The following is a 26,325-nucleotide window of genomic DNA, read 5'->3' on the forward strand; positions in this document are numbered from 1 at the left end:
ATATTAGTCTGATAAGTAAACCATATCCAAGGGATAAGTGCGACCTGGTGGAAGAAGTTAAATGTCATTGTATAGTAATATGTAGAACAGTACTATTAAACCTATTGTAAGTGTCCGCTATTTTAGCAAAGCAGTTTTGTACAGTGGATAGAGCATTAGACTGGGACTTGGGAGACCTGAGTTCCGTTACCTGCCCTGCAATTATATGACCTTGGGTAACGATGCCCAGCAGTCCCATCTTATAAACAGGGATATTGATACTTCCCTTGCTTTGTACATTGAGAGGTATAGCTGAAATGCCCTTCATTGATTAAAAGGGACACTGCCAACTTTTTTAAACTAATAATTAAGTTTTCTAGTAGAGCACACTCTAAATAATATGTCCAGATGTCTTTTTTAGTATTTGTTTGTTTTTAAAAGGATTTTTCCTCTCCTCTGTTGTTTACAAACGTCTTTTCAGCCAGGGGGAGAGTCTGACCAACTAACTATACAGTGAAAGCAGTGAAACCAAATATACACAAAGTCCTGGAAGAAACATAGAGTAAACTACCTAAAAAGTAGAAGAAATATTTTTTCCTCTAACTTCTTCCAGTTATAGAAACCTGTAGTGTTACAAGTAACAATTGCAGATTTTCAGACAAATGAGATTTTTTTCAAGTTGATTAGTGTCCCTTTTTACATGTAATTGTCTTGCTAGTTCAGGTTAAATGTATTTCTGAACAGTTGTAGGAGGTTAAAATACCTCAGCACAACTCCTTATCTCTGGCTGCCTTGTCATTAATTTTCATCCCTTACCCCCCCAAAAACAAATTTGTTAACCACCACAGCAAGACTTTATCTCCATCTATAGCATTGTCTACATAAGGAAAAATAATCATTGCTGACAGTGGATGTCAGTAACATGTGCAGCCGAATCACTGCTTAACATGGTTTAAATGCAAGTACAGCCAAGGACAAACCTTTTCAGTGCTGTTTCAGAAATTGTGGTTAAAATCTGCAGCCCTGAGATATTTCCAACTGGGACCTCTCGTGTGGAACTACAGAGTACTGAGGTTGTGCCATTAAGCTAGCTGAGATGTCCTTAAACTGAGAATGTCCTTGTTTTCCTGCTGAGCATAATGAAAATTAATGCTTTGAAATAAACACCATTTATAAAACCATATAAGAAAATCAATACTAAACGCAAAGCATAATTTTTAAAGTGTTACCAACTGGCTCTTTTGATGTCATAGTAAAGATTAGGAGAATGGAGCCTTTAATTCAAAATTACATTGAAAAATTCCTTGCTTGCACAAGAATAACATGTATAATACAATTTAAATTGGATTTCAGGTGCCACTGAATAATATGTTTGGATACGCCACAGAACTGAGATCCTTCACAGAGGTAAGTCAGCAAATAAACTCTGGATACTTTTTGTTGAAGTATATTGGATTTTCAGAAATAAGCAACCTAAGATGAGCTTATCAGTGGGTAATAATGGTGACAGCAACGATAGAAAAGAGAATCCAATTAGTTAGGGAGTAGAATCATAATATAAACACGTGCATAGCTAATGTAGTTTATTCGAGAGTACTCAACTTTATTAGTTTCTACAGCAGTCAGAAGCTGTACAGGTGTTAGACACTTTAGGACAAAAATGGGCCAAAGATGCACGCGATGGATTATTTGTCATCTAATATTAGACACAACAATTGTAAATGAGAGTAATAATTGGTAGGGAGGGGATGGAGTAAAGGAAGATGTGGGTTTTGGTGATCTACAGTTAAAGTAACTCCTCACTTAACGCTGTAGTTATGTTCCTGAAAAATGCAACTTTAAGTGAAACGATGTTAAACTAATTCAATTTTCCCATAAGATTTAATGTAAATGTGGGAGATTAGGTTCCAAGGAAATTTTTTGGGGGCAGACAAAAGGCATTATATACTGTACAGTACTATACTGTACTGTGGTTGGGAAGTGCCCCTGGCTTACCCCACACAGGCACAGCCCGCTGCAGGCAAGGACGCTAGGAAGCACCTTCGCAGCAGCAGCGGCAGCTTTCCTGGAGAAGAACAGGCGCAGACTTTGCTGGGAATGCTCCAGGCCTGCCTCTTCCTGTCCCCGCTCCACTCCAGGCCCACCTCTTCCCACCCCCAGTCCACCTCCTCTCTGGAGCATGCGGCATCCCCGCTCCTCCCCCACACACACTTCCCTGCTCCTACCCCTCTCTCCCAGAAAGTCCTAAGCGCCACAAGACAGCTGTTTAGCGGCGCTTAGGATTTTCTGGGAGTGAGGGGAAGGAGTGGAGACATAGCGCTTCCCCGCTCCTCCCCCTCCCTCCCAGAAAGTCCTAAGCGCCGCCAAACAGCTTTTTGGCAGTGGGGAAAATGTTATGCTATACAAAGCACATGGGATCTTTATTGAAGAGAAGACAAAAACACTGCATTTATTGAAAATACAACAGTTAGAATATGCTTTTTAGTCACACACACACACACACACACACACACACACACTCCTGATGCATGCATTCCTCATTCACACAATCTCTTACAGAAACCTTCAAAGGTATACAGACAGCAGTATTGTATATTCAGAAGAATACGTTGTAAATCAAGCCTTGCTAAACCTTATAACTAAAACAATTCACATTGGGGCTTCAGGCCCTCAACATTCCTCTAATCTCCTTAACATAGATACAATACAAGATCCTGTCTCTTAGGACTGGTCTACACTAGTGGGGGAGATCGATCTAAGATACGCAGCTTCAGCTACAAGAATAGCATAGCTGAATTCGACATATCTGAGATCGAATTAAAATTGCTTACTTCGCGTCCTCGCGGCGCTGGATCAACGGCCACGGCTCCCCGCGTCGACTTTGCTTCCACCTCTTGCATTGCTGGAGTTCAGCAGTCGACGGGAGAGCAATCGGGGATCGATTTATCGCGTCTACACTACACACGATAAATCGATCCCCGATAGATTGATCGCTACCCGCTGATCCGGCGGGTAGTGTAGATGTACCCTTACTTATTAAAGTCTTAAAACAAAGAAATGTATATTTAACTAGAGTGCCTAATTTGCAATACATATAGGAAACCATAGTAGATATTATAACTTATCCTAAAACAAAAGGGTGACCATAATTAGTCATAAGGATTGTTCTGGTCTGTCAGTCCTTTCTGCGATTCAAAAAGGGTGGCTGGCAGGATAAAATCAAATCATACATGAATTCGCATAGTACAATTATAAAATCCTGCTCCTACAGAAGCGCTGGGAGGGAGGGGGGAGGAGGCAGAGAAGAGGAACTTGTGCAATGCTCCCTTCTAAAGTCGCTGCTCTTCCACAGAATCTTACAAGCAGTGGACAGAGCAGGCAGCCAAACGATGTTATAAGGGACCATTGCACAACTTTAAACGAGCATGTTCCCTAATTGAGCAGCGACATCACTTTGAAACAACGTTAACCGGGAGGACGTTAAGTGAGGAGTTGCTGTACTCAAGTTGAGCACATACACATTTTGATGTTATAGTTGGGTTTTTTAATTACTATTGGGGCAACACAGAAGAAGGACTTTTAAGTAGTAGTTTGAATTAAGACAGGTAGAGGCATAGAAGAATAAAATTGGGGGAGTTTCATTCATGGAAAAAGATACGGAGATGGAATCAAATTGCACTGCCTCGCATCGGGCTATAAGGGGAATGGCTTAGCCAGACAAACAGCTAATGCCCTGGGGTATCCAGTTCACTGTGAAAGTCCAATAAGCGTTACACATCATGTACACTGTGCCATATCATCATCTAAATTGACACCATTCTGGAGATGGGCTCCAGATTCAACTGAGGTCAGGTCTTCTAAAAGGGGAGACCTCCCCAGAGTAACCAAATTTAGAAAGGCCGTGCCCATTGGTCTGTCTGGGTTCATGGCAGTTTCCACAGAAAACAGTACAACCTGCTGGCAATTATGTGCCAGTAATTAATAGTAGCAGTAACTCTTAAAAGCAATGCCTGTTGAGAAGTTTAGAAAGGAGAGTGAAAGGCTAGATCCTTGTATGATGCATTTGTACTTAACATGGTTATCATCCAAGACTGCTATGTTCTTGCCAGAGTTTCATTGCATGTAAACTTCCTGTAGCATTACGTTCTTTTAACAATAATAATTCATGATTTTAGAAACTTTAAATGTTTACAAATTGGCTGATATTCAAACTGCAGATTCTTGGAGTTCTAGGAGATGGAAATTTCTCTCTTCTAAGCAAAAAATGTTGGTGTTGTTGGATGGTTGAAATAAAGGGCCAGATTTTCAGCTGATATAACAACAACTGCAGCTATTTTGAAGTCAGTGGAGCTATGGTAATTTATACCAACTGATTTCAGAGTAGCAGCCGTGTTAGTCTGTATCCGCAAAAAGAACAGGATGCATATGCATCCGAAGAAGTGGGCTGTAGTCCACGAAAGCTTATGCTCTAATAAATTTGTTAGTCTCTAAGGTGCCACAAGTACTCCTGTTCTTTATACCAATTGAGACTCTGGCCCATAGTTTTCAGCTGATTAGAATATACAGCAAATGTACAGGTGTTGTCTTCTTTGTGGAAGAGAGTCAGGTAGGGGTACCATAGAGTACTGAAGGAATCAAAACAGCCTATTTCATACCATCTGTATGAGGAGCCTAATCTTTCTAGGGCACTTTTTTCTTTTAGAAAGGAATGGAGAGTACTCGGAACAAACAGTTAATGGAACAGTATTGGCAGGACTGAAATTTGGAGAATTCTGCCATTTTTTCTCCCAGTGAAGTTCTGTATGGCCCTGGTTCAAGAAAATCCCTATTCCATTGAAGTCAATGGGATTTATGCATGTGCATAAATCCATCCTTATTCTGGAATTGCTTAAGCATGGTCCAAAAAATGTTTTTGTTTTTTTTTAAATAGAGTATTGCTCCCTGGGCAGTTACCCTGCATCCTGGGCATAGAGTGGATCGGGAGGAGGGAATATGGGGAAAGGGTGGGGAGACAGTTGTCAGGGCAGGGCAAGTGAGAATTGAGGAGAATAATACTGCCTATTTTGAACCCCAGAGCACTGGTATATTGTGCAGAAACCTACATTGTCTACACAGCTGGAGTCATTGCCACCAGTAGGTGTTGCTGTATAAATGCATGTTTGGTGGGAGGCAGGAATATACGTTAAACAGGAGGACACCTCCATATTTTACAGTCAGTAAAATGTGTTTATAGATGGGTGGGCTTTCACTTATGTCTTCTACAAAAGACAAATAATAAATATTGTTACACGGAAAATGAGAATCTAAATTCTGAAACCACCTAAATATTTGCTTTGTCATTGCAGACTAATGATTTTCACATGCTTTGGGGAAAAAATTCTTCCCTAATCTTAAGTGATAATGTAAGGCATGAATTTAACACTGTTCTTAGTGTCTATCAGAATGGAAAAGCTTGGGCATAGAAGCTACTTTCCAAGTCCAATATGTGTTGCCCATTTCGAATTTCTGTGCAAGTAATGGAGATCTTTGAAAGCAGCACTTCAGCAAGCAAGATCTCCATCTTTAACCATATGAATTTTTAAGACTGTATGTTGACTTAATTACTAGAGTTACTTTTACCAAGTGAGATATTTTCTGTACATAAATCACTCACATGTGGCAGCTCAACATTCTCCGTTACATGCAAGTACTTCTACCTGTGCGGCGTTGAGTGGGTCATTATTAACAGCAGCGTCATTCTTTTCCAAAAAAAGAGGAAGCAAAATTATAACCTAGTGATGGTCAGTTGGTTGTTATAAAACTATTTGTCTCTGCTCCTTTCCAAGAAAAATATATTGTATGTGAAATAAATCTGGTCTGACATTACAGTATGCTTCATTGTGTGGCTCTGCTTGTTTTACTGACAGTTAGTACTGCATACTGCTTTGCAGAGCACTGTGCAATCTAGCTGCCAGGTATGTGTGTGTTTACAGTGGCTCTAACTTTGATTTTTTTTCCCCTTCAGGGAAAGGGTGAATATACAATGGAATACAGTAGATACCAGCCATGTTTACCTAGTGTTCAAGAGGACCTAATTCACAAATACCTAGAAGCAACAGGACAACTTCCCGTGAAAAAGGGCAAGGCCAAGAGCTGACTTGCCTCCTCCTGAGTGTTAATTAGTAGCTTTCACAATCTTCTGACAAACTCTTTCTCCTGCAAAGCTCTGTAACCTCAGTGACTCAACATATCCAGGGCGAATAGCCGAATTCAGACTGTATCAGGACCTAATCTTTATTAAAAGCTCCTTTCTTTATGATACATTCAGAAGTTACCGGCGATCACGGCTGAAATGGTCACATACAAATTCGGTTCATTAGCAAAAAAATCTATGTTTAATTATAATAATCATTTGTCTTTGAATTTTTTGTTTTAAAGCACTTGTATTAAAATGATGATATAGTCATTATTTTATTTTGTTACTTGGGAAATACGATACTGTGACTATTGTGCCTCTATTTTGAATCCTCCAGGATCCCGATTCAGAGGACTAAATTTATACAGCTTGATGGGCATCAGGTGGATGAATTCTTACCCAATAGAATGAAATTTGCCTTTGAAGGCTGCTCCCAAACCGATCCCTTTGCTTCTGCAAGTCACTCATTAGCAATATGTGATTTCAGGAAGTGAACATAGATATTTATTTTACTCTGATTCCAAAACAAAATTCTAAGATCTTCCAAAGTCATAAATAATTCGTCATCCAAATTTATCTGTCAGTGCAATTTGCTGCTCACCCGCACTGCTCAGGACAGATGAGCCCACTAGAGTGAATTTGAAAAACATTGCCCGGGATTTAGGATTATACCAGCCTTAAATAGAATTAAAGTGAATATCCTTCATAAACTGAAATGTATTATGGATTTAGCTACTATTTCATTTGCTTTCCCATCACCAGGTTCTCTGCCTTTCCAATGGGATCTTTGTGTGACTGCCTAACAGACAAAAACAAACAAAAGCTTTCCTAATTCTTCCCCAAATCTCACATTCAAGAAGGTAGTTTTATCCACCATTGTAATTGGCATCAACAGTGATCCTCAGAATCAATTAATTAGTTCCCATCAGGTGGTTGCACAGAGTAAATGCCAGACTATTATAATTGGGCAAGAGAGAGGATATTGTTCATGTGCTTTAATTAGAGTTTTTATTACCTAGACCACAGGTAGGCAACCTATGGCACGAGTGCCAAGGGTGGCACGCGAGCTGATTTTCAGTGGCACTCACACTGCCCCGGTCTTGGCCACCGGTCCGGGGGTCTCTGCATTTTAATTTAATTTTTAATGAAGCTTCTTAAACATTTTAAAAACTTTATTTACTTTACATACAACAATAGTTTTGTTATATATTATAGACTTATAGAAAGAGACCTTCTAAAAGCGTTAAAATGTATTACTGGCATGCAAAACCTGAAATCAGAGTGACTAAATGAAGACTCGGCACAGCACTTGTGAAAGGTTGCCGACCCCTGAACCTAGACAAAAGAATAACTTAGATTTTCACATGCACATGTGTTTGTCCCTGACCACTCCAACTCCTGCTATGCTACAACATTCTCTGCAGATTTTCAGTTAACAGGCCATGGGTTGGGGATGGGGTGTGAAGCTTAAAATCATTTTGGGACAACGTTCCCAGTGCCTTGTTCTAGTTGTCCAGACACAGAACAGAACTGTGGTGACGTGCTTTGCATCAGCATTCACAAAAAGATAGCGAAGATGGTTATTTTTAAATAACTATTGTAAACAAATACAATTTCAAGGATTTGCCAGGTGCACATAGACACAAAATAGATGCATCTATCTCCATGCACACTAAACCTCATAAGATCAAATCCTGCTTGCCCTGCTCATGTATGTAGCTATTCTCACCTGGAGTAGTCTTGTGAACAAGATCAACTGGATTTGGCCTTTAAAAATGCCCCACACATTGCTTATTCTTTTTTAATCAAGTAAAATAAATGTTTTGCCAGGAACTTCCTTTACCACAAACAGATAAACCCCCTCATAAAAGTAATAAGGATATATTTAAGGAAGTAAAACCTGGGTAATTGTCACTTTTTCCATATATTTGTGGCTCTCATTTTGTCCTCTTATCAGAGGATCACTTTTTTTAACAAATAGTTTACACAGACACAGATTTATCAATCTAAAGGTCACAAGTGTTTCCTGAATTTAGGTTAAAAATCTCTCTACAGGGATACAGTGTTATGTGGTTATTGAAGGGACTGACAAAAGCCGGTTGCTCAATATACGTGGCCTTAGAATAACACTCAGAATTTAGGCCCTAACTCTGATCTCACACTAGTGTTAATTGGAGAAATTCCATGTTAGTCAGTGGAATTACACCAATATAAACCCACATGAGTGAATAAGAATCAGACCCTAGACATTTCTGAGTTGTTTGGTGGGAGAAGTTTCTTTTAAGACAAGAGGTTACCTAACAAGGATGGTGTCTTGCACAGGTTTTGTTGGCTCCGTAACATGGTAACACAGTCTGTGTAAGGAGTTTTTACGTAACCGTTCAGACCACTCCATTGTTTTCTGTTTGAATAGTAACCATTAGTTTGTTCAAGGAATTTTTAGGGGTCACCAATCTCAATTTTTATGGAAAAAGAGGCAGTGCTCCTACACTTTCAGTAAATGACTAGTCCATTGCATCAGGTGGGTGAATTTCAGCTGTTCATAGATTTGTGAGGCAGCTGTCCTCTCAGGGAGAAAGAGCAGAAAGGACCAAAACATTCTAATACAGTGGCAAAGCTTTGAAAATAAATACTTTGTTGAATCTGGGCTTACTTATTGAAATACCATTATTTAATTTACCCCTATCTCCATACAGCCTGAGCGTGATGACTGATTAAAACATATGGGAGAATTTAGCCAATAATGTAGACAGGGCTGGCTTTAAGCCGAGTCACCCGATTCCCTGGAATCAGGCCCCGCGCCTAAGGGGGCCCCGCTCCGGGGGTCTTCGGCGGCATTTTGACAGCGGGGGGGGGTCCTTTGGTGCCTCGGAAAACCCAGATCGGACCCCCCGCAGCCAAAGTGCTGCCGAAGCCCTGGACCATTGCCAAATATTCCAATTGGGCCCCGCTGTTCATAAAGCCGGTCCTGAATGTAGACTGTAGTATTTCACCTGTTGCGAGGCATTCCCTTAACTTGTTATAAGTAAAAATGCTGTTTTCCCTGCTATTAAGACAATCCCAGCTAGATTGGCATAGATTTAAGAGTGGGAGGTGAGGGGACACCCCACTTGCCCTAAACCTAGAACACATGGCTTAGGGCAAGGAATTTTGAGTGAAAAACTATGAACGTTCTTACAAAAGGACTTTAATATGTTTGGGATGGGGCAAAAAGGCAGCAGTAGGAAAGACAGTCTGGGAGTACTAGCTGGGTAACTTGAAAACAGCTGTGTTTTGCTGGAGTCCTGCTGTGGGGCTACGTCTATACAAAGCTTTTTCTGTTCTATCCATCTTTGTTCAAGGTAATAACATGAACTCTGTGCATATTGTAAACAAAAATAGACTAGGAATGACTATCCTGGGTCTTTGTCCTTATTTTTCTTCTGACAAATTTGTACTTCTCCAAGCAAATTGTTCCAGGCTGTCTGCACGCTGAGGAAGATGACACTACATCAATTTTTTGCTCTGGCCATATTTTCACAGTTGCCTTCATAGCCATGAGGGCTAGAAACTTTTTTTTTTTTTTTTTTTTTAAATGAAAGCTTAGATAATGGAGCACAATGTTGTGTGGAGTAGCTTGTGCACTAAAGATGTTGTCACAGAACAGTGGAATACAGTAGATTTTTCTTCTTGGCTTATGTTTATTTTAGTTTGTGATAGAGAATGTTTTCTCTGCCTTGCCTGTTTACTTTACAGAAGTATTGCCTAGGCTAGTCTGCAGCCTGTAATGGCCATGGATTTGGAACCAATGCCCACAATGGAGATTGCTGGGAGTTGCTGAGGATAAGGAATGAATCAGCAGTGTCATGCAAAAATAAAACACAATTTCCTCCAAATGTAATGGTATTTGTTTTACTGTTGATATAAGTTAAAAGCTAACATAATATTTCTGGTCAAAAATGTAAAAAAATTGGTAGACAAATATTTTTCTTATGGAGATGGAAAATTAATACTTTTCTCAAGACTTTTATCCACATATATTAACTTTGTTCACATTCTGAGTTACAGCTAAGTAATTTAGTGAAATAAAATCAAGGGTGTGTGTATATATTTTATAAGGACATTTTTAGGTAGCTATATAGAATGTGTGATTTCTTTCATTTAAGAAATTCTACAGAGATTTATTTTTGGTGAAAGTTGACTAGTCAAAAGGCTTCAAATTCATTGCAATACAATTTGTGTAGAAGAGTTATCACAATACCGATTGGAACTATTAATGCAAGATATTTTTCCATTTCAAATCTTTATATAAAAGCCAACATTAATCTTTTTAAAAATTTGCTTCTTCCTCATTGAAAATTCCATTAGTAGACCCAGATTCTGTTCCAGACCCTTCTCCAGATTCTGATCGCTGATTCTCTGACAAGCAGAAGTACTTCACTTTCAGGGGACGACCAGGAGTCCAAATGACACGGAGGTGGCATGAAATCATTTCCTGGAGAGCAAACAAAATCAAGGTTATCTCTACATTGTCTTTTTTGTTGATGAAAAGAGATTTCAGACAATATGTGTTTTTGTACCTGTGTTGGAATTTCATGTAGTACAACCGAGTAGTCAAACTCAATCGAATCATCTTTAGTTATCTGGATGCACACAAAAGACAATGAAGAGGGTCAATCAAAATTAGACTAATGTTCAGAAGCAATTCTTCCTGGCACCATTAGTAAGACCAGTTGGATATTTAATACATGCTGTAGCTTTTTGATTCCATACACTTAATAATTTTTGTTGCCCTTCTCTGTATCTCTTTTGAGATGAGGCAATCAGAATTATATGCAGTATTCCAGGTGTAGGCATACCATGGATTTATATAGTGGCATTATGATATTTTCTGTTTTATCATCTATCCTTTTCCTAATGGTTCGGAACATTGTTAGCTTTTTTGACTGCTGCCGCACATTCAGCGGATTTTTCAGAGAACTATCCACAATTCCAAGATCTATTTCTTGCATGACAAAAGCTAATTTAGATCCCATCTTGTGAGATCCTTTTGTAACTCTTCACAGTCTGCTCTGGACTCATGAGTAATTTTGTATGTTCTGCAAATTTTGCCACCTCGCTATTTACCCCTTTTTCCACATCATTTTTTAATATGTTGAAGAGCACTGGACCCAGTACAGATCCCTGGGAAACACTACTATTTACCCCTCCCCATTCTGAAAATGGACCATTTATTCCTATCTCTCATTTCCTGTCTTTTAACCAGTTACCACTCCATGAGAGGACCTTTCCTCTTATCCCGTGACTGCTTACCTTGCTTAAGAGCCTTTTGTGGGGGACCTTCTCAAAGGCTTTCTGAAAGTTCAAGTACACTGTATCCACTGGGTCACTCTTGTCCACATGTTTATTGACCCTCTCAGAGAATCCTAATCGATTGGTGAGGCATGATTTCCCTTTACAAAAGCTGTGTTGACCCCTCCCCAATAAATGTGTCTGATAATTCTGTTCTTTACTATAGTATCAACCAATTTGCCTGCTACTGGAGTTAAGCTTACTGTTAGGCTTACTGTTCTGTAATTGCCAGGATCACCTCTGGAGCTGTAGGCACCAAATACCACTTATTGAAATGACTAAATATGGCCATAGATGCCGAAGGGTATGTCTTCACTACAGAGTTAACATGGGGTTTGCTTCTAACTCTCCTCCATCCACACACAAAACCCTCTCACCCAAGTGTAGTGGTGTGTTTTCAGCCTGAGCTAGCTGGCTCTGCTGGGACTGTCGGTTAAAGCTCAGTTGCTGCTTTTGCTTGAGCTAGTAACCTCACTTTGAAATGATGGCATCAGCTATATCACTCTAATGCTGATAGTCCTCTAGTGCACGCCCACAATTTCTCCCATGTAACCAGAACGAATGACAGTTTCTCCCACAATTCACTGGGAAAGAACCACGGCAGCTCAGCTTACTTCAGCTGAAAGAACCATGGGATGTGCCCCAAGAACTCCTAGTGATATATACAGCGGAGTGCAGCACCAGTGAGGACACAGTAACTTGGATATGGCTTTGCAGTTTGGCTGATCACACCTGGGCTAGGTGAACCCAAGATGCTCAGAGCTGGATGCTGTTCACCTGAGTTAACTGGGCAATGAAGACTTATCCCAGGTTCAAGAATCCTACCTCATCAACTACTAGAGGGTGCCACTGAGAAAAGGATCTTTCATCTTCCCATAGTTTGAATATCAACCTTTTCTTCTGAAAATCTGGCCCTAAACACCGAGAGCAAAAACTAAACACATTGTGCGTATCGATCATGGAAGTTAGAGATGGAAAAAACCTATTCAATCACTGATTCCATACCCTCCAGATACAAGATATAGTCCCCTGAGAGAGGGCAGCTCAAATATTCAACTGGCATTATACTTAAGCTTAGCTAAAAGGCCAAAAGACAACTGGAATGAGTTAGTATAAAGCAGACGTGGGCAAACTACGGCCCACGGGACCGTCCTGCCCAGCCCCTGAGCTCCCAGCTGGGGAGCCTAGTCCCCCGCCCCTTCCCTGTTGTGTCCCACCCCCCGCAGCCACGCTGCCGCACAGGCCGCACTCTGGCCTGCTGCTCCCACTGGGCAGCTTGGGGAGCGCAGCTGGCTCTGGCCGGGTGTCGCGGCTGGGAGCTCCTGCTGCTGGTAAGGGGGTGGGGAGTGGGGGGGTTGGGTAAGGGAGCAGGAGGTCCTGGGGGGCAGTCAGGGAGGAAGGGACAGTTGGATGGGGCGGAGGTTCTGTGAGGGTGGTCACAGGATGGGGAACAGGGAGGGTTGGGAGTGAGAGTCCCGGGGGCCTGTTGGGGGGCCTGTCAGGGGGCAGGGATGTGGATGGGGTCAGGAGGGCAGACAGGGAACAGGGGGGGTTGGATAAGGGGGTGGGATCCTGGGGGGCAGTTAGGGGTGGGGGGTGGTCAGGGGATGAGGAGCAGAGGGCAGTTGGATAGGGGGTGGGAGTTCCATGGGGGGCTGTCAGGGGGTGGGGGTGTGGATAGGGGTCGGGGCAGTCAGGGGACAGGGAGCGGGGGAGTTGGATGGGTTGGAGGTTCTGAAGGGGGCAGTCAGAGGGCGGGAAGTGGGAGGGGCTGCATAGGGGGTGGGGGCCAGGTGTTTGGGGAGGCACAGCCTTCCCTACCCGGCCCTCCATACAGTTGCGCAACCCCGATGTGGCCCTTAGGCCAAAAAGTTTGCCCACCCCAGTATAAAGTCAGTATATTACAGTAACACGGGGTCAAATCCTCACTCTCATGTTTAGTCCTACGGAAATCAGTGGAGGTACTTGCATAAGTGAGACAAGCAGGATTTGGCTCACACTTTGTACGAACGTTTTTTGCTATAAATTCTTGGACAAAATAAGTCATTTTTGATTTAAATACTTGCACTTCGGATACTGAGATCTTGTATGAATCTGATATTTGACAGTGACTATGAGCTGCTGATTGCTGGTTTATTGTGCACTGCTTATTGTGAGATGATGTGTTAACCTTGTAATGCAGATTTAATTTCAGCTTCACTTACCCACTGCTTCACATTCTTGACTTGTGCCATGAAATAGCCTAAGTTCTCTGTTGACTTTTCCCACATTAGGTAACTGCTGCCAGCAACTGCCAAAGCCCAGGCTGGCTCCAAGGCTGGTTCAATATTTCCATAGCTGTCTGAAAGGGGAAGTAAAAGACAGTGATGTAAAAATAATTCTGTGTTTAGATCAGATACACAAGAAACCACTTTTGCACCGACATTGGATTACTCCCAGGAAGTAACTGTTTTCTCAAAGTCTGTGTTGCAATATTGAATGGGGAGGGTAATGAACTGATAAGAAGCTTATTGTAGTTACAGAAATACAAAAGCATGGGCTGACCCTGATGGAATTGAGTTTAGCAAGCAACACTATCCACTGGGTCCCCACAATGAAGAAACCCAATCTCCGTGATGACAGAGTTATAATAAGCCAATCCAGAGTGGATGAATGACTGAGGCACATTATCACTCTATTTCCAGTATACAAATATTCTGCTAGTCAGTCCCCTATGTGCCTCCTCTCAGTTGAGGGAACACCAGTGGCCTAAAAGACACTTGTTACTACCATATGATTTCCCTAAAAACAGTTAGAGTGGGTCTTTCATTGCAGAATTTTGCACAGAATTATTTGTAGTCTAATCATACAGCTATCTCTAGTCTATCATGTTGTCTTCATCCTGCGAAGCCCAGAACATCTTTTCAGGAATCTTCAGGAATGTTGGCCCCTTTTTTAAAGCTTTTTGTTTTAAAGCTGCTATTGTTTGTCCATATTTGCTTGGTTTTGTAGTGGTTACAAAAACTGCTTAGTACAAAATAAAAATAATGACTGAAAGGGAATGTACCAGGAATATCATTTCCAGTGATTGGTTTGGTTTGTTGCCTCATTTTTTTGTAAAAGCTGTAGTCATCTTCTCGGGTTTGCTTCTGATCTTTGGTATATGTGCAGTTTATATTAACAGCAGGTCGAGGTTTCCTCTTCAGGTAGAGCACTGTAGCAAGGCAGGTCCCAACGTTTTGCTAAAAACATAAATATCAAAGCGATTATATTTCACTCCATGTCTTTATGTGCATGCACCACGTTTTAAAAACAAAAACAAAAAAACTCCATTGTGTTAATCTTGGAGGCACAGCATATATAGTAGGCACGTTATGTGAAACTATATAGTATTTGTGTAGGGTTAGGAGGATTGGGGCAAACACTTATGATTTGTCAATTATTGCTTTTGCACTTCTCTTGAAGTAAACAGTGTTCAGAAAAAATACAGTCAAACCTGTCTGTCCTGAGCAACAGACAAAAATTAAGTTGCTTAACAGAGCTGGTCTTCTAGTACAGGGGAGCAGAGCTGTCCATGGTTCACTTTGGGATAGTCTCTCTCAGGACAGGAGATTAACTGACAAGAGAGGTCTCTTGGACAAGTTTTCACTGTATAATAAATATGGACTTTATTCAGAGAAGAGCTACAGATTCATTTTAAAAATCATTCTATATGTGGTACATCTGCCTGTAATGGAAGCCCAGATGCATATGGTGAAATCAGTAATGATAAATCCCCAGTAGAGTGTAAGTGCAGTGAGGGTTATAATTCCAACAAATTCATCAAGTACTTATTCAGATTTTGGAGTGTGGACACCACAGGAGATACATTTGAATAATGAGGGCCATACTGTGCCATTGATTTTGACATCAATAGGAAGTTTGACTTAAAAGCTTGATGGGACAATATAGCTCCAGGTCAGGATTATCCTCCTCAGGCATTGAGCAAAATAAACCTTATGAAGGAGCCACTCACAAAAGCATTGAAATGACCTGTGTTTTTAGGGGTAAGTATTGTACTTTGTGTAGGAAGGACCATCTTACATTACAAACTTACGCTGCTTTTGTAGTCTTCTGTAGTGAACTGCAGGTAGTACTTATGTCCAATTCCTGGGATAGTCTGGAAGTGAGAGAAACAAGATCTTTATAAAAGGGGAAGTTCAGATTGTATTTTAGCACATATTGTTCTGGCTGCCTAGGAAGATCATCATTAAAATAGTCAGGTGATAGCACGGAAACCCACGCTTTGGCTTTCCCTTGTATCCAGTGTGCGCACTACAGTGTGATATTAGGGACGAGACAGCGATGCATTATTAGAGGTGGTGTCTGGGGTCACTTTTGCCTTGCTTTGGCTGTCCAACCTGAAATTAAAGATCGTATGGTACTACTTGAAAAGATGAGGGGATAACCTTAGTGCCCTACTGACTAGTCCTGTTCTTATTAAAACCAGTTTTATAATGTCCAAGGCTACGAATAAGCACACAGGGCCTGATCCAGCTCCCAGGAATGGAAATGGAAAGAGTTCCATTGACTTCAATAGCAGCAGGAGCTGATCCATAAATGGCTGTTTTATGTGCTTATATCATAACTATTCTACCACGCCCAGCTCTTTAAGAGATTTGGATACAAAGCATTACAGAGAAAGGCACCATCTACATTACTAACACCAATACCCAGAAACTGTTCATAAGACCCTTTTTTTTTTTTTTTTTAAACAAGGACCTTTTTTTTTTAAACAAGGAGGTGGTAGTTTAGCTTTACCACCAATTGAAAGGGGTGTAATTTGGTGCATATACTTTTAGAAAGATGTTTGAGTCTCCCGAGGTGCTTCAGAAATTTAGTTTATGCCCCATTTCTACTCGAAGCAAAATTGTGCCAATTCAGCCAGCTTTAAAAATCAGCATAGTGTAAAACTAAACTCTGCTGTTCTTTCTCCATTCCATTTGTTCAATCTATCAAAAGCAAAACTTAATAGTAGCACCACAGCTACTATGAAAATAGGTTCTATTTTAGTCCCAGCTATGAGCAATGAAAACCAAATGCAGTCAGGGGAGCACAAATATGTATATGCATTTGTTACAGAACAATACAAATTACTACTAAGGACCCTATCCAGCTCAAAGACATCTATCTATGCAGCTTCAAGTCTGCAAAGGCCCTGCAAGTCTGTAAATGTTTCTGCTAAACTACATAGTCATAGATTCTGCTGCTTCTTCTGAAGGTCCATGGAAACCAATTTCAACTTTGTGTCTGCCTTTGTCTATTCTGTTCCCAGGGCACAGTCATACATGGTCGCTGCATTCCCAATGACCTAGAAACCAGGTGAGTTCTTCCTTGGCCAACTTTCAGATGGGATCTCTGTCAGGAAGAAGTGATGATCAGGGCCCACTGGACAGAAGATTCTTCCCTCCTCATTATACTGAATGCCAAATTAGTGTGAGTCCAGTCTGAATAATAATTAATTGTTACTGATAATGCTGCTATCACAGAGTAGCAAAGTAGAGTGTGCAAAGGCTACTTCCTTCACTTTATCAGATATAATGTTGTCTAAAAATGTAACCCAAACTTCCGTTTGATTGTGGTTTTTCATGTGATAGATAAGTAAAAAAGGACATGTTTGACAAAGATAAGATAAAGGCAGAAACCTTCCAAAACCACTGTTAGATATGGACCTCAAGCTGATTCACGTTGAAAGTGCATACAGCCTAAGAGCTGTCTTTGCAGCAGTCCTGCAAAGACTTGGGTATGTGCTTAACTTTATGCACCCACCGGGCCACGAGTAGTCTCATTGACTTCAACTGGATTCTACTCACAGTGCATAAAATTAAGCACATGTATAAGTAAGCCTTTGCAGGATCTGGGCCTTAGAGAGGTGATGAAGAAACATGCAAGTATGTCCACGAATCATTCTGCCTGGCTGCGTGTAGTCTCCAAAATTAATTCAGAGCATGTATCCTGTAGTCTATAAACTTTTACTGAAAAGTTAGAAAAAAGAAAACACTGGTCTGAAGATGGTATAGGAGTACAATACTGGGCACAGCATTCCAGCCCCAAATGTGGAGCTTATATTAAGGAATGTTTTAAAGCCAGGGTAGTACAGTTTAAGATTCTGTACTGAAGAGGATGATAGTCTAGATTCAAAAGAATGAAACTCACCTCTTCAGATCAGTGCTGGAAAGACAAGGTAGTATTTTTGAACATAGCCTACGGGAGTTCCCTTAATTACATACAGTTTAGTTGTCTCATGTCGCACACTGATTTACAAGTGAAGACTGAGTCTGTCATCCCTGAAGATGCTAGCAGGTAAGAGACCCTCACATCTCATCAGAAGTTTCAGTTCCTAAAAGCTATGACTCAAACAAAAAAGATTCAATTCTTGCTGAGTGGAAATAACCAATGGCACCACAGTTAGCAGACAAGTTCAGGAGACTTTTGGAAACTGGAAAATCTGAGCACAGAGGTGCTGGAACAATTTGTATAGTGGGCATACTAAGAGCCATTGAACCAAACTGTAAACCCTGTATATGATGGAAACCACTTCAAGCCAGGAGGTGCTGCAGCACCCCAGTATCCCTACTTCTAGCACCTATGTCTGAGCATGCAAATTTGGCATTTTTCAGATCTGCAAATCTTGTCACTATGGTTTAACATTGCAGTCCTTCATGATGATGATTGCTGACTGAAATGGTTCAGTAAGATTCCTCAGTGGATCTTTACAGAAACACTTCAACTAACAACTCTAATTCTGAAGTGGTCTGCTTAACCGCAGAATATCCTGGTACAAAGTGCACTCAAGTTGCACAGAAACTAATATGTTAGGGTCAGATTCTGAAAAACACAAGTCCCATTGTACCACTCAAATTAGTAAGCACTAAGCCTGATAAGTATTTGCAGGATCTGCTTCTTCCTTTGCTAGTCTATCACTTATCTTCCCACTAACTTTTGTATTTTTCATTTTTTGCAAGCAGGGAGTTTGAGTGGTTTGGGAGCTAATGAACATATACAGGTAAAGGGTGTTTATAAATGAGTTATTTATCTATTGAAGGCTTTTGTTTGTAAATTAATATTTTGCATCAGTTAAATGGCTGGGATGTTTGCACATTTTTCTTTGATAAAATCAATTATAAGAAAATCAAACCAAATGAATCTATTTGGATGTTGTCATACAGATTTTCCCTTAAGGGGTTGTCTATATTGCAGTGCCTACATATTTTATTTGAGAGTGCTAGTTGTTTACCAAATGTGTGTGTTTAAATGAAAGGGTAATTACTGTATGATAGCAAAACTTTGTTACAAATACAATTTGTTAATCTTACATTTGTTTTGCATGAGATCCTCTCCAAGTGAACAGTGAAAAGAATTCTGGCTGTTTGTACAATGTTAGAGGTTAGAACCTTGAGCAGATGTGCACATATTTTTCTTATCCAAACTTGGCTCTCCTTCCCCTCACACACACACACACATCATACTTTTCTCCAGGCAGCTATTACTACCAAATGTTTGTAAAATTTTACTAGGAGAGCAAAGCTGTGGGCCTGCCACCTGCCCTATGTATATACACTTGGTTATATATTCCAGATAAGAGGCAACAGTGGATTAGCCACTTGCACAACTTTAAAATAGCCTGTACCTTTACAAACAGGAGAGTTTGGCCTCAGATCACTTCGGGGAGGGCAGGGAGACTGAATGTTGACCCTCATAATCTGTTTTTCTTTTCTTTTTCCCTTCCACTTTGAGCCCTCGCTAAAAATGTGTTGTCCTTTTGATCTACTCAACTGTCAAGTCAAAATGACAAAGGCTATTAAATGAACAGGCATTCTTAGTATAAAAAGTAGCTGCCCGGAGTTTTATGAGCGACTTATGAAAGTGTTATAAGTGTTTGTGGCATAGAAACCAAGACCCAATATTGGGAGGGATTGAGCACCCAAGGAGGCATTCAGCACTAAGGAGAGATGGTCCCTATGTCAGCTTGCAATTTAGCCTTAAAGGGACACAAGGAATTATTTCCATATATTGCATAGCAGAAAAAAAACATTCTAAGGTCCTGTGTTTACACAGATAACATGAAATAATTACCACCAAGGGGATTATAACACTTTTATAATAGAAGAAATGTGGGTTTGAGACTGCTACTGACAGGGAGTGGGGGGGTGGGACTTCTGAACCCTTGGGGAGCCTCGTTAAAGTCACTGCAGACTTGCAGAGATGCAGCAGTCTGCCCGTAGGCTATTAAGTGCAGCATCGGGGCTTTGAGGCTTAAAATACTTAAGTGGCTTAAGCCACTGTGTAGTTAAGCCAAAACTTCCCTATCAGAAATGTCCAAAGTCATATAATAAATGCTGTGTTTTTCCTTCCATGAAGCTTATCCTTAATGGTGGCCTCATCCCTTTCTGCCTCTTGAGAAACATTTTCATTTTATTATTATTGCTGAAATAACTTTAAGAATGACAATCAAATTTCATGACAAAACACGGCAGTAGTTTCATTTTATTTGTTTAAAATAAATATTAATGAAGGAAATAAAAGCTATCATAATTTTGTATATATCTGTTGTCATGTAAGTATAGAATTATGTGCTTCTTGAAATGGATGTAGTCTCCTTACTTGTAACTACACCATCTGGTACATGGGTATTTAGAAAATTTTCAAGGCTGAGCTGCAAAGCTAAAGTACAAACTGACTTAAGTATAGAAAGATATGTTGAAAGATTTCCCTATCTACACAATGGGGGCAGCAGCTGGCACAGAAATAAGTTTTTATTTTAACTAGCCTTTGTAAAATTCTTCCTTTCCTGCCTTCTGAGAAAAGATTTTCATGTCTTCACTTTCTCTCTCACTTCAAGGTTAGCTGATGATATCCCAGAATGCATTATTACATGAGCCCAAGTCCCTGGGTCAAAATGAGACCTCTGGTATATAGCACATCAAACAATGGATGCTGGGTTACTGTCAGCCAACCAGGAAGTGTCTGGAGGATTTCAGAACAGGAAAGAAAATAATTGAACGGGTTATGTTGACATGTCTCTGCTGAATGTCTGAGCCGATAGATACTTAGCTTATTGTTGGGATAAAGTTCATCCAACTTCCATGATAGATTTTCAGTTCTCAGTATACTAGAATAGCTGCTTTAGAAAGGTTCTAGACAGGGCTGCCAAGTATATGCACCTTGAGTGACACTCATACATCTAGCAGCCCTGTCATTATCCCTGCAAACTAACTGAGATGTCAAGCGTTCTGCTGGGCTGTGGGGATAGCCAGCAACTGTTACTCCTGGCTCTGTCACGCTGCGCCCATGGCTCCCTGGTGGAAAGGAGCAGCCAGCAGTAATGGCAGGAGCAATTATGGGAACAAAAAGTGAGAGGGGCATAATACTGGCCCCAGGTTTCTCCCAATCTTTGCACTGACTTCAGTGGGCTCTGGATCAGGCCCAGAGTGACTTAATTAAAACAAAGTATCAGTCGTACACAATGATCATCATTCTTATAATTATAAGAAAATTAAAAAACAATTGTTCACCTCGGGTCAGGAAATTTATATTTCTTTGTAGTCCCTAAAGAGTTAACTTTCCTTCTCTTGTCTTTCATTTAGAGTAGAGATTTCTAACACAGGAAATTATACTGTTCAGCATCGTGATAAATTTGTGAAGAGAGAACTCAACCCCTAGAACTAGACACTCTAATAATGCAAGTGCTGCTGCTTGGTCAAAAGATTAGGAAGTTTTACCTTTGTTGACAGTTTCCCTTTTCCCATTCAAATACACTTTCTAAAATTATGGGGCGGGGGTGGAATCTAATAATAGGTTTTATAAAACTTTTTTCAACTATATTTTGGACATAAACTACTTAAGTGTTTGTTTAAGCAAGGAGCACAAAATGAAATAGAGAAAAGATTTCAAGGTTTTTAAGTAGGAAATCAATTAATTCATAACATACACTTAGGCCTGGTCTACACTGGGGGAGAGGGGGGAAAATCGATCTAAGTTATGTTACATGAATAACAGCTGAAGTCGACATACTTAGATCCACTTACCACGGTGTCTTCACTGTGGTAAGTCAACTGCTGACGCTCTCCCATTGATACTCTGCCTGCGCCTCTCACCCCGGTGGAGTACCGGAGTCGACAGGAGAGTGCTTGGTGGTCGATTTATTGTGTCTAAACTAGATGCGATAAATCGAGCCCCGCTGGATCGATCGCTGCTCGTGGATCCAGCAGGTAATGTAGACAAGCCCTTAGTGTATCCATATCAAATTCTGTTACAAATATTGCTATCTAAAGAAGCAGGGTCATTTAATGAAGTGTATTAGAATGGAGATTATTTAGCCCTGTTTACATGTCTCCTTATTAATTTGCTTTTCTCTGGCCAGGCGGGCTAGTGTGATTCTCTGTAAAATCCACTCAAAGCTGCTCCTGAGTGTCAGTTTTTTGGGTATTGCTTCATTGTTGTACCTGATATGGTGGGTTGGGAGGGCAGAATTTTAAACCTGAAGTGATTCAGGCTGTGGCCAGCCTCTAGGAAGGAAAAGATGACCCACCCAAGGGAATGAAACATAACGGTGTTTTCAAAGCACTGGTTTCTCTCAACATAGTGGCCTCAGATCAAACTTTGTCAATTTCAAAACCTTGCTTTTGACAAAGTCCCAGAGCTAGAACCTTTAACCTGTCTGCATGCTCTCTTAGGTCTGTCTGTTTTATGATTGGCAACTAAGAAACAGCATCAAGAAGTAAAAATGTAAGGCACTTGGGACAGTTAGTGTTTTGAGCTATGATAGCTTGAGGATTGTCCCAGCCTGTTTACAAAGTCTTTGGTGCTGTTTCTTGGCAGCTTTCATTTAATTTCAGATTATCTAAAATCCTACCACATCCCCACCTCATGACTTCAGATTTCTTTCAAGGCACAAACATGTTACATTGAAGAGTCATTCTGCTTGCCTTCCACTAGCCTTTAAGCATAGGACTTTCGTTGTGTGCAAAATGTCATTTTATGTATGTTTCAGAAGAGGCTGACACCAAGGTAATATCTATTTACCATATATGGAGAAATAAGAGCTGAGGCTAGAAGCACTGACCTAGATTTCTTGGTTAGCCTATAACATGCTAAAATGTAAAAGCACACTCAGTGGCTATGCCCATTTCTATCAGACACCATTGATTTCAGTACAATTAATGCCATAGGGCAATAGGTGTTCTCCTTTGCTGCACATTTTATTCTCTTACAGGACACTGAAATTGTTAATTTAATCCAAAATGTAATCTAAACTCTACAAGTTTAAGGAAGTAGATGATTTTTCTCTCTTGCAGTCATAGCAAAAGATATTATAATCACATGCACATAAGAACACAAGAATGGCCCTACTGGGTTAGACCAATGGTCCATATAGCCCAGTATCCTGTCTTCCAACAGTGGCCAATGCTAGGTGCCCCAGAGGGAATGAACAGAATAGATAATCATCAAGTGATCCATTCCCTGTCGCTCATTCCCAGCTTCTGGCAAACAGAGGCTAGGGACACCATTCCTGCCCATCCTGGCTAATAACCATTGATGGACCTATCCTCCATGAATTTATCTAGTTCTTTTTTGAACCCTGTTATGGTCTTGGCCTTCACAACATCCTCTGGCTGGTTGACTGTGGGCTGTGTGAAGAAATACTTCCTTTTATTTGTTTTAAACCTGCTGCCTATTAATTTCATTTGGTGACCCCTAATTCTTGTGTTAAGGAAGTGCTGTTTACTACTTTTCATATCTATTTTCTCTACACCAGTCATGATTTTATAGACCTCAATCATATCTCCCCTTAGCTGTCTCTTTTCCAAGCTGAGAAGTCCCAGTCTTATCAATCTCTCCTCATACGGAAGCCGTTCCATACCTCTAATGATTTTTGTTGCCCTTTTCTGAACCTTTTCCAATTCCAGTATATATACACTGTAAACCCTTTCTGCCAGTGAGGTTACTCATTTAGCAGCCTTGGTACTCTATGTTTGCAAGCTGAAGATTAAGGCAACAAAAGAGGCCATTGTACTTTTCAGCAGAAAATTCTTTGGAAACATGGAGTTTGGAAGCAGTTTAGGTATTTTTTTTTTGTTGAAAATTAAGTGTTAGCAGAAAAATTAGCATGAGGTCTGCTAAATCTGAAGAGAATTCACAGTTGCCATGACAAATAGACTATTTCACTAGTGACCAGGGCATTTTAAGAGCTGTTTTAATGTTAATGAAGTGTGTAGTTCAGACCGCCTGCCTTTGTTTTTCTGGGCTGGTTTGGTGGCAGAGAGTTGATGAATAGTTTAACTCTGTATGTACTGGCTATTGAAGAACTCTAGGGGCAAGCACTGCCCATTTGGGAAATGGCTGCTACTCTACCAGCCTGTTCAGGAGCCTTCCTAATTTATTAGAAGATTTGCTGCTTGGGAGCACCATCGGGCACATGGGGGAGGGGGGTCTATTGGTCCCTCTCACAATCCTTCTTTCACCTTTCCTTTGGAAATGTTCCTCCAGCCCTCCCGTCCCCCTTTGCTTGTCTCTTTTACACCATCCAGCTGCTGACACACAAGAACACTAAATCCATGTCTTTCTCTATCGTCTCCCTAGAGCGTCTGAAACCTGTGCATTGTGCTATTTGCAAGCGGGCTCAGTGTATTACTCTTTGCTGTGTGCGTTACCCCAGTACCACACACTCGGCGCAATGCCCTTTGTTCTGTGTTACCGGGGAACAAGTGGGTTAGGGGCATTGCCTTTTGCTCTGTGTGTTACCCTGAGCACCAGCTGGCTAGGTACCTTCCCCTTTGCTCTGTGTGTTACCCCGGGCACCAACGCACTCTATGCAATGCCCTTTACTCTGTGCGTTACCAGGGAACAAGTGGGCTCCGGGGCCAGGCATTGCCCTTTGCTCTCTGCGTTGCCCCAGGCACCACCCTTTGCTCGGTGTGGTACCCGGGCACCAGTGGGCTCGGTGCGTTACCCTTTGCTTGGTGCAGTACCCAGGCACCCCCCGGCTCAGGGCTCTGCCCTTTGCTTGGTGCGGTAGCCGGGCAGCAACGGGCCCTGGAGTTGCCCTTTCCTCGGTGCGGTACCCAGGGAACAAGAGGGCTCGGGGCGCTGCCCTGTGCTCGATGCGGTCCCCGGGCACTCCCCGGCTAGGGGCACCGCGCTGCCCTGTGCTCGATGCGGTCCCCGGGCACTCCCCGGCTAGGGGCACCGCGCTGCCCTGTGCTCGGTGCGGTCCCCGGGCACTCCCCGGCTCGGGGCACCGCGCTGCCCAGCTGTCCCTTACCTTGACCGTGGCTTTCCGGACCTGTCCCAGCGCCCGCAGCGCGCTAGGCGACCCCATGCGGTAGTTGAGATAGTGCAGCGCCACCCGGGCCGCCTGCCCGGCCAGGCGGTTGGAGACTTGCAGCTCTCCGTCGGCTCGGGGCGGCTCGGGGCCCTCACCCCACGCCAGAGGCAGTAGGAGCAGGAGCAGAAGGGGGCCGAGCCGGGCTGCGCTTCGCCGCTGCATGTTCAGCGATGCCGGGTGCTCGAGGTGCTGCGCGTCCAGAGGCGGCTCTGCACTGAGCCCGCAAGCGCCAGTACAAATAGCAAGGGTCGGGCCGGCTCCCCGCCCCTCCTGCCCCGGCTGTCAGTGCCGGGAAGCGATCGAGCACCACCAAGGAGGCTCCGTCCAGTCTCCGGTGGCGACTTCTTGCCTTCCCCTTGTCCCTCCCCCCCTTTCCTTCCCTCCTGCCCGAGCTCCTTCCCTTGGCTCCCCCAGGGATTTCCCTACACTCCCCAATTTTCCCACCCCCCCTTTTGTGAACTAGTTACATGGAGTGTTGCCAATTTAGTGATTGTTTGGACATTTGAATTGAAATTGAAACATTAATTCACATTTTAAAACATACACAGTGTATGATAAAATACGTGTATCTGAAAAAGTCGAATAGATTTGAAAAGTATGAACATAGGCTAGCTTCCTTATACAGCTGTTGTTTTTATGAGGATGTCAGTGCATTCCTTTCAGTGATGTTGGCCAAATGATGATTTGTAAGCAAAGTCTAAATGAGCTATCCCTGACAGCTAGTGATGGGCTGGGGGCTGGGGGGAAAGGCTTCACGACTAGATTGTATTTACATTCACACCTAATCTACCTAGGTATCCAGCAAACAGAGCTGTGTTGCCAAGTGATAGATTTTGGCTGGGGTTGGGTTACAAATCACTCGAATGCCAGGGTAATGAAATATCAGGGGGTAGCCGTGTTAGTCTGTATCTACAAAAACAACAAAAAAATCTGTTAGTCTTTAAGGTGCCACCAGACTCCTTGTTGTTAGGGTAATGAAATGTTGTTATTGTATGAGTAGAACTGTACTTAGCCTGTGCTGATTGAGGGCATTGAGAGAGGGTGGGGACAGGTGTTTGATGGTCTGCCTGAATTACAAGTACTATTTGACCTGCCCTTCTCCACTGTTTAAAGACAGAGCTGATTAGGCTCCATAGATAGTCTTTTGTTCTGTTAAGTGACCACTACAGCTGAAATCACTGATAATCAGGTCTAAGTGCTTAGAACTGCTGTGGGACGGTGTTTCTGTGGAAGAGATGGCCCAGTCTGCACTAGCAGTGAGGTTCCCACACTGAGAGCTCAGCTGAAATCACTGAGAGCTGGGTGGAACCTCAAGAGACCAATTTGCAGAGGTTACAGTGGTAGGTGACAGCAGACGGTGACGGCGCAGGGCCATTGGTAACAGAGCGATGCAGTGAACGGTGGCACAACGAACAACAGTGGCAGAGTTAACAGTGAGCAGCTGGAGGAATGAACAAGGTGCCTCCTTGCCCCCTGACCTGGGAGGTGAACTCAT

General features: G+C 41.9%; 2 protein-coding genes across 2 annotated transcripts in view; one reads left to right on the plus strand and one right to left on the minus strand.

Annotated features, from left to right (window-relative positions):
• Nucleotides 1-6,865, plus strand: part of GFM1 (G elongation factor mitochondrial 1) — a 54,942-nt gene extending 48,077 nt beyond the window's left edge. The window contains exons 17-18 of the mRNA XM_034780952.1: nt 1,333-1,386; nt 5,984-6,865. Coding sequence (XP_034636843.1) covers nt 1,333-1,386; nt 5,984-6,115 — 186 coding nt within the window. The 3' untranslated portion in view covers nt 6,116-6,865. The remainder of the gene's footprint in view (nt 1-1,332; nt 1,387-5,983) is intronic.
• Nucleotides 6,866-10,023: 3,158 nt separating this feature from the next.
• Nucleotides 10,024-25,152, minus strand: RARRES1 (retinoic acid receptor responder 1). Its single transcript, XM_034781949.1, has 6 exons — nt 24,768-25,152; nt 15,561-15,623; nt 14,532-14,706; nt 13,690-13,826; nt 10,714-10,776; nt 10,024-10,628 (listed from the first exon to the last, which is right to left on the minus strand). The coding sequence occupies exons 1-6, from the start codon at nt 24,990-24,992 to the stop codon at nt 10,464-10,466; spliced, it is 828 nt and encodes a 275-aa protein (XP_034637840.1). The 5' UTR covers nt 24,993-25,152; the 3' UTR covers nt 10,024-10,463.
• Between the last annotated feature and the right edge of the window lie 1,173 nt (nt 25,153-26,325).

The sequence above is a fragment of the Trachemys scripta genome, chromosome 9, assembly GCF_013100865.1.
Source record: "Trachemys scripta elegans isolate TJP31775 chromosome 9, CAS_Tse_1.0, whole genome shotgun sequence".
NCBI lineage: Eukaryota > Metazoa > Chordata > Testudines > Emydidae > Trachemys > Trachemys scripta.